Raw genomic sequence first — 17,500 nt, forward strand, 5'->3', positions numbered from 1 at the left:
CACACACACACACACACACACACACACACACACACACACACACACACACACACACACACACACACACACACACACACACACACACACACACACACACACACACACACACACACACACACACACACACACACACACACACACACACACACACACACACACACACACACACACACACACAGTGTTTGTACCTCCAGCTCGCGCAGGGCGTTGTCACACTCCTTCTGGCCCGGGGCCTGCTGGGTACACATGGTGATCAGCAGGTTGATGCTGTCTGTCACCGCTCTGCAGAGAGGAGGGACCCCCAGGACACAGTTACACCAGGGTCTGACACCCAGGGGACCCCCAGGGGTCCATGAGGGACCACCAGGACACAGTTACACCAGGGTCTGACAACCAGGGGACACAGTTACACCAGGGTCTGACAACCAGGGGACCCCCAGGGTCTGACACCCAGGGGACCCCCAGGGTCTGACCACCAGGGGACACAGTTAGACCAGGGTCTGACACCCAGGGGACACAGTTAGACCAGGGTCTGACAACCAGGGGACCCCCAGGGGTCCATGAGGGACCACCAGGACACAGTTACACCAGGGTCTGACAACCAGGGGACCCCCAGGGTCTGACACCCAGGGGACCCCCAGGGTCTGACACCCAGGGGACCCCCAGGGTCTGACCACCAGGGGACACAGTTAGACCAGGGTCTGACCACCAGGGGACACAGTTAGACCAGGGTCTGACAACCAGGGGACCCCCAGGGGTCCATGAGGGACCACCAGGACACAGTTACACCAGGGTCTGACACCCAGGGGACCCCCAGGGGTCCATGAGGGACCACCAGGACACAGTTACACCAGGGTCTGACCCCCAGGGGACCCCCAGGGTCTGACACCCAGGGGACACAGTTAGACCAGGGTCTGACAACCAGGGGACCCCCAGGGTCTGACCACCAGGGGACACAGTTACACCAGGGTCTGACAACCAGGGGTCCTTGAGGGACACCCAGGACACACAGTGAGACCAGGACTGCGTGTTGCAAACAGAAAGTAGTCTATAGAGCGTCGCAGCCCCGCCCCTCGAGAGACCCGGAAAATAATTCCCTGTTAATTTTCCTCATAGAATCTTTTTAAAGTATTTATTTAAAGACGTTTACGCCGCGGACAAAGACAACTGGAGTTGAGACAAATCATGACAATAAAGAAAAAAAACGATTTGTGATTATTTGTTTGGTCCAAAATATTGTGTTTGTCGTCATGATTTGTCACAACTCGAGTTGGCTTCGTACGACGCTTAAAAGGTCTTTAATTTACTTTTTGAAATGAGGAAAAATCCACTGGGAATTATTTCCTGGGCCTGGCGTGGTCATGGAAAACCCACAATGGGATCTTTAAAGGACAACTTTAGTTTTTTTCAACCAAGGTTCATGTTGTAGGTTGTTATTAGAGAAAGTAAAAGGTGAGTGTTACTTTTCTTTCATTTGCTGCTTTCTTTTGTTTTGGGGATTTTAGCTCTTTTTGACAGGGGGGTGGGGGCATTCGAGCATGGGCCCAAATATGTATTTTTTTACCAAATTTGATGGTGATTTATTTATTTATTATTTACTATAGTCCTAATAAACCCCAGGAAATTACATCTGGTTACAGAAGATCACAGGATCTACTGAATGTGAAGGTAGCCTACTGGGGGAAGGCTTATACTGTGTGTCATAGGCTCAATATGTCAGTTCGTCACATTCAATAGATCCTGTGATCTTTTGTGGCCAGATGTAATTTCTTGGGGTTTATTAGGACTATAGTAAATAATAACAAAATAAATCGCCATAATATTTTGTAAAAAAATACATATTTTGCCCCATGCTCGAATGCCCCCGCCCCCCTGTCAAAAACTGCTAAAATCCCCAAAACGAAAGAAAGCAGCAAATGAAAGAAAATTAACACTCACCTTTTAGTTTCTCTAACAACAACCTAAAACATGAACCTTGGTTGAAAAAAACTAAAGTTGTCCTTTAATCCATTCTGGGCGGGAACCCCTTTTGGTGTTTCTGCATTAAGTTATAATGTAGCTGTTGAAAAATAGCATATCTAGTATCTACGAGCTCATAGGTCTGCTATTTATTATCTACGAGCTCATAGGTCTGCTATTTTTGAAAAATCCTGAAAATGTGGTGCAAATATTTTAATATATATTCTTTCAGAGTGAACGTTTTAACTCAAATCTTTGCTGTTGGGGGGTCCCTGGAACTACATATTTTCAGATGGGGGTCGACGGCCAAATACATATCATTTTCGGGGTCATTGACATGACATGACAATGTTTGAGAACGACTGACATAGAAACATAGGGTTTTTCAGAAAACTGTCTAGATTTAGAAGACATTTGTAGAATCTTGTGTCAGGTCTAAATGGGTTAAGCTTGGGCGCTTATTCCTGTGTGCGGACCTTATGTTTTATTCCCGTGTGCGGACCTTATGTTTTATTCCTGTGTGCGGACCTTATGTTTTATTCCTGTGTGCGGACCTTATGTTTTATTCCTGTGTGCGGACCTTATGTTTTATTCCCGTGTGCGGACCTTATGTTTTATTCCCGTGTGCGGACCTTATGTTTTATTCCTGTGTGTTGACCTTATGTTTTATTCCTGTGTGTTGACCTTATGTTTTTATTCCTGTGTGTTGACCTTATGTTTTATTCCTGTGTGCGGACCTTATGTTTTATTCCTGTGTGTTGACCTTATGTTTTTATTCCTGTGTGTTGACCTTATGTTTTTATTCCTGTGTGCGGACCTTATGTTTTATTCCTGTGTGCGGACCTTATGTTTTATTCCTGTGTGTTGACCTTATGTTTTATTCCTGTGTGCGGACCTTATGTTTTATTCCCGTGTGTTGACCTTATGTTTTATTCCTGTGTGCGGACCTTATGTTTTATTCCTGTGTGTTGACCTTATGTTTTATTCCCGTGTGCGGACCTTATGTTTTATTCCTGTGTGCGGACCTTATGTTTTTATTCCCGTGTGCGGACCTTATGTTTTATTCCCGTGTGTTGACCTTATGTTTTATTCCCGTGTGCGGACCTTATGTTTTATTCCTGTGTGCGGACCTTATGTTTTTATTCCTGTGTGCGGACCTTATGTTTTATTCCTGTGTGCGGACCTTATGTTTTATTCCCGTGTGCGGACCTTATGTTTTATTCCTGTGTGCGGACCTTATGTTTTTATTCCCGTGTGCGGACCTTATGTTTTATTCCTGTGTGCGGACCTTATGTTTTATTCCCGTGTGCGGACCTTATGTTTTATTCCTGTGTGCGGACCTTATGTTTTCGCAAACAGAAAGCAGCTCATCTATAAAACACACATGGCGTGGGGCTTTACCGCTGGTTCTTCAGGTTGGGGGAGTTGGGGTCGGTGGAGAGGGGGCTTACCGTGCGGCGGAGGCCAGCTGGTTCTTCAGGTTGGGGGAGTTGGGGTCGTGGACAGGGGGCTTACCGTGCGGCGGCAGCCAGCTGGTTCTTCAGGTTGGGGGAGTTGGGGTCGTGGACAGGGGGCTTACCGTGCGGCGGCAGCCAGCTGGTTCTTCAGGTTGGGGGAGTTGGGGTCGGTGGAGAGGGGGCTTACCGTGCGGCGGCAGCCAGCTGGTTCTTCAGGTTGGGGGAGTTGGGGTCGGTGGACAGGGGGCTTACCGTGCGGCCGCAGCCAGCTGGTTCTTCAGGTTGGGGGAGTTGGGGTCGGTGGACAGGGGGCTTACCGTGCGCGGCAGCCAGCTGGTTCTTCAGGTTGGGGGAGTTGGGGTCGGTGGACAGGGGGCTTACCGTGCGGCCGCAGCCAGCTGGTTCTTGAGGTTGGGGGAGTTGGGGTCGTGGACAGGGGGCTTACCGTGCGGCCGCAGCCAGCTGGTTCTTCAGGTTGGGGGAGTTGGACAGGGGGCTTACCGTGCGGCGGCAGCCAGCTGGTTCTTCAGGTTGGGGTAGTTGGGGTCGGTGGACAGGGGGCTTACCGTGCGGCCGCAGCCAGCTGGTTCTTCAGGTTGGGGGAGTTGGGGTCGGTGGACAGGGCCTTGGCCGACAGGAGCAGCTTGCTGGAGCTCATGGAGATGGTCTTCAGGTTGGACACCACCTGCTTCTGGTCCTCCTTCGACTGCGAGACATGAGCATCGTTTTATTCATCGTTAACTTACAGCATGTTGTGAGTTTGTTATTTTGAGACGTATTTCTCCATCGCGTCTGGTTCCTCTCCATCACAGAGCAACGACGCCACACGTGAAGATGAACAACAATATTATTAGGATATACTGTACATACTGTACATGAGGTTCTGCCAAAAGCTCAACAGCAACCCTTAACACTAAACCCCACATTGCTCCCGATGTGCTGGTTGGTGTCTTGCATGGCTTCCGCCGCAATCGGTGTGTTAATGGGTGAATGTAATGCACAATCTATGTAAAGGTGTGTGAATGGGTGAATGTAATGCACAATCTATGTAAAGGTGTGTGAATGTGTGTGTGAATGGGTGAATGTAATGCACAATCTATGTAAAGGTGTGTGAATGTGTGTGTGAATGGGTGAATGTAATGCACAATCTATGTAAAGGTGTATGAATGTGTGTGTGAATGGGTGAATGTAATGCACAATCTATGTAAAGGTGTATGAATGTGTGTGTGAATGGGTGAATGTAATGCACAATCTATGTAAAGGTGTGTGACTGGGTGTATGAATGGGTGAATGTAATGCACAGTCTATGTAAAGCGCCTTGGATAAAGGCGCTATATAAATGCAAAAAATAATAATAATAATAAAAAAGTCCAGAACATGCCGATCGTGACATTTTACTTTAATTGCCACACGAATAATAATTGTGATCAACAAATTAATTGCGTATAAATGAAACTTATTTCCGTTTAGCTTTTAGGCGTTGCAAACCAATATTGCACAGGGGAGATAACGGTATTGTATTTAAACCCATGTTTAGAAGATGTGTGAAAATGTTTCCAACACGGTATCGATTATGACGATCATGAAAACTGTCATTGCGATTAGCCCGGGCCAGCCTGGCCCAGCCCGGCCCAGCCTGGCCCAGCCCGGCCCAGCCTGGCCCAGCCCGGCCCAGCCACCTGGCCCAGCCTGGCCCAGCCTGGCCCAGCCACTGTGCTTTCTGGTATAAAGGGAGCCATGGGAGCAATGTGTTGTATGGTATTGGTTCACCGATCTGAACGCGTTTCTGTCCCTCACTGACCTGGGAGGTGCCGGCCATGTCCACGCCTGCGTCCAGGAAGTGCGTGAAGTCCTGTCCGAACTTGCTGGTGGAGCGGGCCAGGTCCTGGGTGGTCCCCCGGGACGACTGGACCAGCTCGTTGGCCGACTGGCTCAGACCCGCCGCCGCCTCATTCAGCTGGCCCTGCACCTCCTGGAAGCTCTTCCCGCTGGACGGGAACTGTGGACGCGACGGAACACACCGCGGTTAGGACGCGACGGAACACACAGCGGTTAGGACGCGACGGAACACACAGCGGTTAGGACGCGACGGAACACACAGCGGTTAGGACGCGACGGAACACACAGCGGTTAGGACACGACGGAACACACAGCGGATAGGACACGACGGAACACACAGCGGTTAGGACGCGACGGAACACACAGCGGTTAGGACGGAACACACAGCGGATAGGACACGACGGAACACACAGCGGTTAGGACACGACGGAACACACACAGCGGTTAGGACGCGACGGAACACACAGCGGTTAGGACACGACGGAACACACAGCGGTTAGGACGCGACGGAACACACAGCGGTTAGGACGGAACACACAGCGGTTAGGACGCGACGGAACACACAGCGGTTAGGACACGACGGAACACACAGCGGATAGGACGGGACGGAACACACAGCGGTTAGGACACGACGGAACACACAGCGGTTAGGACGCGACGGAACACACAGCGGTTAGGACACGACGGAACACACAGCGGTTAGGACACGACGGAACACACAGCGGTTAGGACACGACGGAACACACAGCGGTTAGGACACGACGGAACACACAGCGGTTAGGACACGACGGAACACACAGCGGTTAGGACACGACGGAACACAAACAGCGGTTAGGACGGAACACACAGCGGTTAGGACGCGACGGAACACACAGCGGTTAGGACGCGACGGAACACACACAGCGGTTAGGACGCGACGGAACACACAGCGGTTAGGACACGACGGAACACACAGCGGATAGGACGCGACGGAACACACAGCGGTTAGGACGCGACGGAACACACACAGCGGTTAGGACGCGACGGAACACACAGCGGTTAGGACACGACGGAACACACAGCGGTTAGGACGCGACGGAACACACACAGCGGTTAGGACGGAACACACAGCGGTTAGGACGCGACGGAACACACAGCGGTTAGGACACGACGGAACACACAGCGGTTAGGACACGACGGAACACACAGCGGTTAGGACGGAACACACAGCGGTTAGGACACGACGGAACACACAGCGGTTAGGACGGAACACACAGCGGTTAGGACACGACGGAACACACAGCGGTTAGGACGCGACGGAACACACAGCGGTTAGGACGCGACGGAACACACAGCGGATAGGACGGAACACACAGCGGTTAGGACGCGACGGAACACACAGCGGTTAGGACGCGACGGAACACACACAGCGGTTAGGACGCGACGGAACACACAGCGGTTAGGACGCGACGGAACACACAGCGGTTACGACGGAACACACAGCGGTTAGGACGCGACGGAACACACAGCGGTTAGGACGCGACGGAACACACCGCGGTTAGGACGCGACGGAACACACAGCGGTTAGGACGCGACGGAACACACAGCGGTTAGGACGCGACGGAACACACAGCGGTTAGGACGCGACGGAACACACAGCGGTTAGGACGCGACGGAACACACAGCGGTTAGGACGCGACGGAACACACAGCGGTTAGGACGCGACGGAACACACAGCGGTTAGGACACGACGGAACACACAGCGGTTAGGACGCGACGGAACACACAGCGGTTAGGACGCGACGGAACACACAGCGGTTAGGACGCGACGGAACACACAGCGGTTAGGACGCGACGGAACACACAGCGGTTAGGACACGACGGAACACACAGCGGTTAGGACACGACGGAACACACAGCGGATAGGACGCGACGGAACACACACAGCGGTTAGGACGCGACGGAACACACAGCGGATAGGACACGACGGAACACACAGCGGTTAGGACGCGACGGAACACACACAGCGGTTAGGACGCGACGGAACACACACAGCGGTTAGGACACGACGGAACACACAGCGGTTAGGACGCGACGGAACACACACAGCGGTTAGGACGCGACGGAACACACACAGCGGTTAGGACGCGACGGAACACACAGCGGATAGGACGCGACGGAACACACAGCGGTTAGGACGCGACGGAACACACAGCGGTTAGGACGCGACGGAACACACAGCGGATAGGACGCGACGGAACACACAGCGGTTAGGACGCGACGGAACACACAGCGGTTAGGACGCGACGGAACACACAGCGGATAGGACGTGACGGAACACACAGCGGATAGGACACGACGGAACACACAGCGGATAGGACACGACGGAACACACAGCGGATAGGACACGACGGAACACACAGCGGATAGGACACGACGGAACACACAGCGGATAGGACACGACGGAACACACAGCGGTTAGGACGCGACGGAACACACAGCGGATAGGACACGACGGAACACACAGCGGATAGGACACGACGGAACACACAGCGGATAGGACACGACGGAACACACAGCGGATAGGACACGACGGAACACACAGCGGATAGGACGCGACGGAACACACAGCGGATAGGACACGACGGAACACACAGCGGATAGGACGCGACGGAACACACAGCGGTTAGGACGCGACGGAACACACAGCGGTTAGGTGACCTTTTACAATTTGCAATTCAGGCATTTTAGCAGATGCTCTTAAACCAGAGCGATTTACAGTAAGCAAGAACAACATAAGGTAATACAACGAATGCATAGAAATAGTCACCTAGGATCATTAACCCATTCTGGACGGGAACCCCTTTTGGTGTTTTAACTAAGCATTATGTTATACTTTAGATACAGCAAATCTACAAGCTCGTAGCGCGCCACTCGGTTGCGCGCTACGAGATTGTAGATTTGCCATTTTTGAAAGGCCTAAATGGGTCAAGTAAACCAAGAACCAATCTATCATCCGTCTAACAGTAGAATATCTGTACATTGAAACTATAAACTCAGATCATCAATATTGACCTGTCATCGGGTCTACATTAACACTATCTGAATGACATTTTTACCCAATGACAGTGTATTGACCCATACTTTGTTAAAAGGAATACAAAAAATATATTACAATCAATTTAGGGAAGAAAAAATAAATACAAGGTAGAATTAGAATTCTATCTGGAGAATTTCCTTTGAAAATAATACCAACAATAATAACATGCCCAAATGCCCACCAGGTTGAAAGTGGTTATGGCTGAATACTGATCTCATCAGAAAGGTTTAAAAAAAGGCTGAAATGTTGTCTAAAATCTGACGGGAGCAGAGGTATAGTCCTACAGGAGGTAGGTAGTCCTACAGAGCAGAGGTATAGTCCTACAGAGGTATAGTCCTACAGAGGTATAGTCCTACAGAGCAGAGGTATAGTCCTACAGAGCAGAGGTGGTAGTCCTACAGAGCAGAGGTATAGTCCTACAGAGGTATAGTCCTACAGAGCAGAGGTATAGTCCTACAGAGCAGAGGTATAGTCCTACAGAGCAGAGGTATAGTCCTACAGAGGTATAGTCCTACAGAGCAGAGGTATAGTCCTACAGAGCAGAGGTATAGTCCTACAGAGCAGAGGTATAGTCCTACAGAGCAGAGGTATAGTCCTACAGAGGTATAGTCCTACAGAGCAGAGGTATAGTCCTACAGAGCAGAGGTATAGTCCTACAGAGCAGAGGTATAGTCCTACAGAGGTATAGTCCTACAGAGCAGAGGTATAGTCCTACAGAGCAGAGGTATAGTCCTACAGAGCAGAGGTATAGTCCTACAGAGCAGAGGTATAGTCCTACAGAGCAGAGGTGTAGTCCTACAGAGCAGAGGTATAGTCCTACAGAGCAGAGGTATAGTCCTACAGAGCAGAGGTGTAGTCCTACAGAGCAGAGGTGGTAGTCCTACAGAGCAGAGGTGGTAGTCCTACAGAGCAGAGGTATAGTCCTACAGAGCAGAGGTATAGTCCTACAGAGCAGAGGTATAGTCCTACAGAGCAGAGGTATAGTCCTACAGAGCAGAGGTATAGTCCTACAGAGCAGAGGTATAGTCCTACAGAGCAGAGGTATAGTCCTACAGAGGTATAGTCCTACAGAGCAGAGGTAGAGTCCTACAGAGCAGAGGTGTAGTCCTACAGAGCAGAGGTATAGTCCTACAGAGCAGAGGTATAGTCCTACAGAGCAGAGGTGTAGTCCTACAGAGCAGAGGTGTAGTCCTACAGAGCAGAGGTATAGTCCTACAGAGCAGAGGTGTAGTCCTACAGAGCAGAGGTATAGTCCTACAGAGCAGAGGTATAGTCCTACAGAGCAGAGGTATAGTCCTACAGAGCAGAGGTGTAGTCCTACAGAGCAGAGGTGTAGTCCTACAGAGCAGAGGTGTAGTCCTACAGAGCAGAGGTATAGTCCTACAGAGCAGAGGTGTAGTCCTACAGAGCAGAGGTATAGTCCTACAGAGGTATAGTCCTACAGAGCAGAGGTAGAGTCCTACAGAGCAGAGGTATAGTCCTACAGAGCAGAGGTGTAGTCCTACAGAGCAGAGGTATAGTCCTACAGAGCAGAGGTGTAGTCCTACAGAGCAGAGGTATAGTCCTACAGAGCAGAGGTATAGTCCTACAGAGCAGAGGTATAGTCCTACAGAGCAGAGGTATAGTCCTACAGAGCAGAGGTATAGTCCTACAGAGCAGAGGTATAGTCCTACAGAGCAGAGGTGTAGTCCTACAGAGCAGAGGTGTAGTCCTACAGAGCAGAGGTATAGTCCTACAGAGCAGAGGTGTAGTCCTACAGAGCAGAGGTGTAGTCCTACAGAGCAGAGGTATAGTCCTACAGAGCAGAGGTGTAGTCCTACAGAGCAGAGGTGTAGTCCTACAGAGCAGAGGTATAGTCCTACAGAGCAGAGGTGTAGTCCTACAGAGCAGAGGTATAGTCCTACAGAGCAGAGGTATAGTCCTACAGAGCAGAGGTGTAGTCCTACAGAGCAGAGGTGTAGTCCTACAGAGCAGAGGTATAGTCCTACAGAGCAGAGGTATAGTCCTACAGAGCAGAGGTGTAGTCCTACAGAGCAGAGGTGTAGTCCTACAGAGCAGAGGTATAGTCCTACAGAGCAGAGGTAGAGTCCTACAGAGCAGAGGTAGAGTCCTACAGAGCAGAGGTAGAGTCCTACAGAGCAGAGGTAGAGTCCTACAGAGCAGAGGTGTAGTCCTACAGAGCAGAGGTGTAGTCCTACAGAGCAGAGGTATAGTCCTACAGAGCAGAGGTAGAGTCCTACAGAGCAGAGGTAGAGTCCTACAGAGCAGAGGTAGAGTCCTACAGAGGTATAGTCCTACAGAGGTATAGTCCTACAGAGCAGAGGTAGAGTCCTACAGAGGTATAGTCCTACAGAGGTATAGTCCTACAGAGGTATAGTCCTACAGAGGTATAGTCCTACAGAGGTGGTCCTACAGGACTCACAGCCAGTGTTGTTTTCGTCGACTAAAACTAAGATGAAAAATGTTCGTCGACTACCTTTTTTCACTGACAAAAACAAATGGAAACTAAATGAAAACTAAGCTACGATGACTAAAACTAAGACTAAATATACTGACAATTTAGTTGTCAAATAAAAACTAGACTAAAATGTTAGGAAGGGACTAGTGGACAAGAGATCCACTATAAGTCATTTTACACTTGGTTGCATGCTGAAAATAGCTGATCTACAAGCTCACAACGCGTCGCGTTGCGACGCGTTGTGAGCTTGTAGATCGGCTATTTTCAGCAAATGTAAAAAAACTCATTACGACGGCATCAATGCCCACCAAAACACATTTTAGTCGACTAAATGATGACATTTAGTCGACTAAAACTAGACGAACACTAAGACATTCCAGGTGACTAAAATGTGACTAAAACTAAATGAAGTTTAGTCCAAAGACTATGACTAAACTAAAATAGAGATTTGCTGCCAAAAACAACACTGCTCACAGCATCATATTATTAATAATAATAATAATAATAATAATAATCTGACGGAAGCAGGACTACAGGACTACAGAGGTATGACTACAGGACTCACAGCGTCAGACTGCAGCCTCTTGCTGGCCTCTCCCACAGCGCGGATGGCGTTGTCAACGTCCCTCTGGCCCGGAAGACAGTTCACTGAGCGGTTCAGGGCCTGAGACACAGCCTTCGCCACCTAGAGACAGACAGACACACAGACAGACAGACAGACAGACAGACAGACAGACAGACAGACAGACAGTTCGTTCACTGAGCGGTTCAGAGCCTGAGACACAGCCTTCGCCACCTAGAGACAGACAGACAGAGCTGGAGCTCTATGCCACCCTAACCCTAATTAGAGCTTTAATTAATCGCATTTTAATCGCATATCAATATTCAACCCGAGAACAGCGAGAAATCTTTTTTTTAATGTTTTTTGATATCCCAGTGAATCAATGAATAGTGACTACAGGATACCACTCATTTTCAACATTTTACTGTCATTAATATACCTGTTGTGGAAATAATAATAAAAGTCACCCCATTCTGTGTTGCCTAGAACTGGAGGTCTGAAAGAAAATTAGTAACAGTAACAAGTACATCTCAGTGACATCACAAAGCTGTACTTACTTCATATTGTTACTGTTTTTTGTCAGACCTCCAGTTCTAGGCAACACAAAATGGGGTGACTTTTTATTATTTCCAGTTTTCAGTACTATAGAAAAGCGCCCAGTGAGAAACGTTCCGCGGTGAAAAAAAAGGTGCGATTAATTTATCTGTAGTTAATCGAGATTAATTTTTCTGTAGTTAATTAATCTAAATTAATCGCAATTAGTCCCGGCCCTACTTTATAGTTTTATTTTACTGACGGCACGGGTGGGCGGCCGACCGTCCGTGTGCCCCCCACGCAGTCGCGTTGTCTGCGTCACGCTAGTAACGCCCCTGTGTCAGTACTAGTCATGGCTGCCAGTTCCCACCTGACGTCACCTGTGAGTCCCGACTGCTCCACGCCATACCGAATAGCCGCTAGCTTGCATAACGTCTTCAGACTAGGACTCAAGTCCAAGATGTACAAATCACCGTCGCGGTTGTCGAATCCTTCAAAGAGGACGATACGATCTCCCACCACACAGCAGCACATCAGACGCAGGGAATCCGGATTTTTCCCCTTGGGCTCGACCTTCTTCCAGGAGAAGTTTACGGGGTTAAATCTCCACAGATCTTCGTAACTCATCCACCAAGTGTGGCCACCAAGTATGTATAGCTCTCGATTGTAGGAAAAGGCACAGTGACTCAAGCGTACTCCTGGGGGCGCTATAGAAGGCGTGCTCAGCCAGAGGTCGGTCTCTGTGTCAAACACTCTGACGGTGTTATAGTACGGCCCATTTGCACCGCCAAACACATACATCTTTTTCCCGATGATGGTGGCCGTGTGACGTGTTGAAGCAGGCGGAAAAGTGCCCCCGGCGTCCACTAGGGACCAGACCATTGTAGAGGTGTCCAACCTGTAGAGGTTATCAGTGTCCCCATTCTCGTTCTCACCTCCATAGATGTACATGTCCTTCCCCAAGACGCAGGCCGAGTGGCCCCACCTCCCCTCCGGAACGACACCGGAAGCCTCGGGTCTAAACCATCTGTGGGAGTCGGCATCGAATGCGTAAAGCACATTGCATGTCATCCTGAAATGATGACCAACTCCCCCCCAGATGTAGACGATCTGTTCTCTGAGCACGGCTGTGTGGAAGTCACGTGAGGAAGGAACCTCCAGGGGGCGTTCTTCTCCTCTCTCAGCCGTCACGGGCGGCAACTTCTTCCAGCGCAAAGACACCGCGTTGAAGACACGCACACGGATTTGATCCATAAAGTCTACCCCTTCACGGACCCCTTTTGATCCCGCACGCACACGGATTTGATCCATAAAGTCTACCCCGCCACGGACCCCTTCAAAGGAGTACACCTTGTTCCCAACCGTCACAGCAGAATGGATGTTTCTGAATGTTCTTTCTTCCAGGTGCACGGTCCAGTAGAACATTGCTCACACCAAAAAAAGTCTCCCGGTTAGGGCTAAGCTTTTTGCCTTGACGCGTCACAGAACGTGCTCTCAGGGTAGTTCCCGGGGCAGGACCAGCGTCGTCTCTCTGCTATCCGTTATAGTGACTTAGTTGAGAACCTGTGGATTTGCACCCTAATGAAACTGAACTGTAGTTGCTGCTGTATAAAGAATAAATAATGGAATACATGCAACAAAGGTCCCGTTGTATAGATACCCAAGGCACAGACATCACATGAAGCTTGGCCAATGTGCAAAGCAGCTCTGCCTGCGTGTGCCTGTCATTGTTTTCCTACATTATACTGGTATAAAACTGTGCATTACATCATACTTATAATTACTTTTTTCATGTATTAAAGGACCAAGCCCAAAGAGGCTTCTTGTTCCCGTATTGTTCGTTGAGGGGTGCTAGCCCCTCCTATGTTCAGCTATTAGTGTACATTTGCGTCTTACACAAACATTAAATCCCCATTGACTCGCTGTTGACCTGTCTGTCTAGCATCAAATGTTGGATGAGTGAGAACTTTCTCAAGCTAAATGAGGATAAGACAGAAGTTCTCATAATCGGTTCTAGTGAGCAGAAATAATCAATAATAAGCTGACTTGGCAACCTGACTGTAGAAAGTAACAGTACAGTAAAGAACCTGGGGGTTATTATTGATTCTGAATTGAATTTTAATTCACACATTAATCATGTTACCAAGATTACCTTTTTTCACCTTAGAAATATTGCACGAATCAAAGCCTATTTGTCCTTGGACGATGCAAAAACGCTAATCCACACCTTTGTTTTTTCTCGGCTTGATTACTGCAATGCACTTTTTTCAGGACTGCCTAAGAAAACAACTGACAGATTACAACTTGTCCAAAATGCAGCAGCTAGAGTTTTAACTAGAACTAAGATGAGAGAACATAATACTCCAGTTTTGGCATCACTGCACTGGCTTCCGGTTGTTTTTAGGATTGATTTTAAAATTATTTTACTTGTCTATAAAGCTCTCAATGGTCTCGCACCTTCCTACCTACATGACTGCCTGCCTAAATATGTCCCAAACCGCCCCCCTAAGGTCTTCCACTGCTGGCCTGCTTGCTTTGCCTAAAAAAATGGCAACTAAAAAATACGGGGAAGCAGCTTTTTGCTTCTACGGGCCGTCGGCATGGAACAAGCTCCCACTGTACCTTCGTCAGGCAGCCTCTGTAGACATTTTTAAAACTCAGCTCAAGACCCACTTCTACAACATTGCTTTTAATTGATCTTTTATTCTTTTTGTTATTCATGTCCTCACTGTATTGCATTACTGCTTGTTTTTTAATGTCGTTGCCTTGCTTTTCTTTTATTCTCCATTTCTCTGTAAAGCACTTTGAGCTGCATTTCATGTCATGAAAGGTGCTATACAAATAAAGTTTTATTATTATTATTATTACCCCTCCTCACCTGTGGAGCTCTATGCCACCCGTCCCTCCTCACCTGTATGGAGCTCTATGCCACCCCTCCCCCGTTCCTCACCTGTGCCAGCCTCTGCTGGCTGTCGGGGTCTCCCGGCCGGGCGATGGCCCTCTTGGTCTCCTCGATGAGGTTGGCCGACTTGTCCATGACGTCGGCGGCGCAGTCCAGCATGGCGTCGCGGGCGGCCGGCTCCGCCGTGTTGGCGCCCACGCCCCGCGCGGAGGACGCCAGCGCCCGCAGCGCCTGGGCCACGTCTCTGGCCGCCATGCCTGAGGGGACACGGCGAGGAGGGGGAGACATTACTGAGGGGACACCGCCAGGCCGGGGGAGACATTACTGAGGGGACACCGCCAGGCCGGGGGACACATTACTGAGGGGACACCACCAGGCCGGGGGAGACATTACTGAGGGGACACCACCAGGCCGGGGGACACATTACTGAGGGGACACCACCAGGCCGGGGGACACATTACGTGTATGTCCTAACTAGTATGCTCCATAAATGCATATATATATTTATCTTTTTTTCAAAAAAATGAGTTAATATCACAGGCAGACTCTTCACATACTAGAGCATGTCTGAAATAAGTGTCGGAGTTGAAATTGACATGTAAATATGAAATAAATGCTTAAACATGTAGCTAGGTGTAATGTTCGAGACCACAGAAGACATGTAAATATGAAATAAATGCTTAAACATGTAGCTATAGGTGTAATGTTAGAGACCACAGAAGACATGTAAATATGAAATAAATGCTTAAACATGTAGCTATAGGTGTAATGTTAGAGACCACAGAAGTGAACCTTTCAAGCCTGTTTTCTCAACTCGCTGTTTCTCTGCAAGACATTACTCTATAAGCCATATCTCCACAACTGGTGGGTCAAACTGAACAACCAATATGTCAATTTGAAGCTATGATTCCCTAATTCATAGGACAAGAAAAAATAATAAAATTCCAAAAAATCCAATGGCAGTCCCTCAGTCAAATTTGGTCACATTATGCATATGCCCCGATGTATATCCGTATCGCAACGCGAGGCTATGCACTAACCACACTAGAGATGGGAGGCACGATAAATGGTAAACGGTGCATTGTATATAGCGGCTTTATCCAAGGCGCTTTACAGAGATTGTGCATCACATTCACACATTCATACACCAATGCCGGAGGAAACCATGCAAGGCACCAACCAGCACACCGGGAGCAATTAGGGGTTCAGTGTCTTGCTCAAGGGCACTTCGACACCAACTCTGGGGGAGCCCACAGGGATCGAACTGGGAACCTTGCGGTTAACCATCCGGTCCACTCTACCCCTTTGATGTGGGAATGCATGTTGTGATGTGATAAAGGTTGTGTGCCTGTGTAGTTTTCGTTGCCCTGGGTGACTAGATGAAGGTGTGTGTGTACCTGTGTAGTTAACATTGCCCTGGGTGACTAGATGAAGGTGTGTGTGTACCTGTGTAGTTAACATTGCCCTGGGTGACTAGATGAAGGTGTGTGTGTACCTGTGTAGTTAACATTGCCCTGGGTGACTAGATGAAGGGGTGTGTGTACCTGTGTAGTTCACATTGCCCTGGGTGACTAGATGAAGGTGTGTGTGTACCTGTGTAGTTCACATTGCCCTGGGTGACTAGATGAAGGTGTGTGTGTACCTGTGTAGTTCACATTGCCCTGGGTGACTAGATGAAGGTGTGTGTGTACCTGTGTAGTTCACATTGCCCTGGGTGACTAGATGAAAGGGTGTGTGTGTACCTGTGTAGTTCTTGTTGCCCTGGGTGACTAGATGAAGGGGTGTGTCTTACCTGTGTAGTTTTCGTTGCCCTGGGTGACCTCACTCAGCAGCTGGGCCACAGCAGAGCTGACGGCCTTGGTGCTCGTACCCAGGTCCTGAGCACACTTCTCCAACTGGTCAGACAACAGAGAGTCATGTGATCAGAAACACTTCTCCAACTGGTCAGACAACAGAGAGTCATGTGGTCAGAAACACTTCTCTAACTGGTCAGACAACAGAGAGTCATGTGGTCACAAACACTTCTCCAACTGGTCAGACAACAGAGAGTCATGTGATCACAAACACAACGGAGTGGAGCAACAAGAAAAAAAAACTAAACTAATCACAATAACGTCATTCCTGTCTGTGCCACAGGCGGAATCGCTACCTTGAAGAAGGCAGTATTTCTGTCCAAAACGCTGGTTTCTTTTCTCTGTGTCCTAATAGTGTGCGGCTATACATTTATTTTCCTTTTCTAAAAAGAGTGGGATAGGTCTGTTCCTAAAACACATGCTGCTCATTCCAAAGAAAGAAAGAAAGAAAGTACTGGACTGTAACTGGACTAAGCTCAAGAAGAATGAGTGTGTGCGTGCTGACTCACGGTCTCCCCAGGCAGGGGCTTCAGTTTGCCCTGCGAGGCCGAGGCCTTGGCCTCCTGGAGGTCTTTCTCCAGACCTCTCACGGTGGACAGAGCGTTGTCGATCTCCAGAGGACCACACGCTTCCTGGGCCTAAACACACACACACACACACACACACACACACACACACATTTTAACCATTCATTGAGGTCACCACAAAGGAGCCGCGTGCGCGTCGGATCCGTGTGGAGGCGGTCTAACGTGTGAGTGAACGCAAAAAGTAAATTACGGAACGGAATTACACGTTCCTGGCATTAATATGGTTAACACCTCATATGGGCCGGGGGTTATTTAATCCATTAATAAAAT

The 17,500-nt window shown here is 49.1% G+C and overlaps 1 protein-coding gene across 3 annotated transcripts in view; it reads right to left on the reverse strand.

Moving 5' to 3' along the window:
• The window catches only part of tln1 (talin 1), a 215,247-nt gene that overhangs the window by 79,411 nt on the left and 118,336 nt on the right, over window positions 1-17,500 (reverse strand). For all 3 annotated transcript variants that reach the window (XM_083793816.1, XM_083793817.1, XM_083793818.1), the window contains 7 exons: window positions 17,153-17,281; window positions 16,583-16,685; window positions 14,839-15,047; window positions 11,358-11,477; window positions 5,218-5,415; window positions 3,983-4,122; window positions 189-282 (listed from right to left, as the gene is read on the reverse strand). In XM_083793816.1, the coding sequence (XP_083649942.1) occupies window positions 189-282; window positions 3,983-4,122; window positions 5,218-5,415; window positions 11,358-11,477; window positions 14,839-15,047; window positions 16,583-16,685; window positions 17,153-17,281 (993 nt within the window). The remainder of the gene's footprint in view (window positions 1-188; window positions 283-3,982; window positions 4,123-5,217; window positions 5,416-11,357; window positions 11,478-14,838; window positions 15,048-16,582; window positions 16,686-17,152; window positions 17,282-17,500) is intronic.

Source organism: Protomyctophum parallelum (genome assembly GCF_964188405.1).
Source record: "Protomyctophum parallelum genome assembly, chromosome: 21".
Classification (NCBI taxonomy): Eukaryota; Metazoa; Chordata; class Actinopteri; order Myctophiformes; family Myctophidae; genus Protomyctophum; species Protomyctophum parallelum.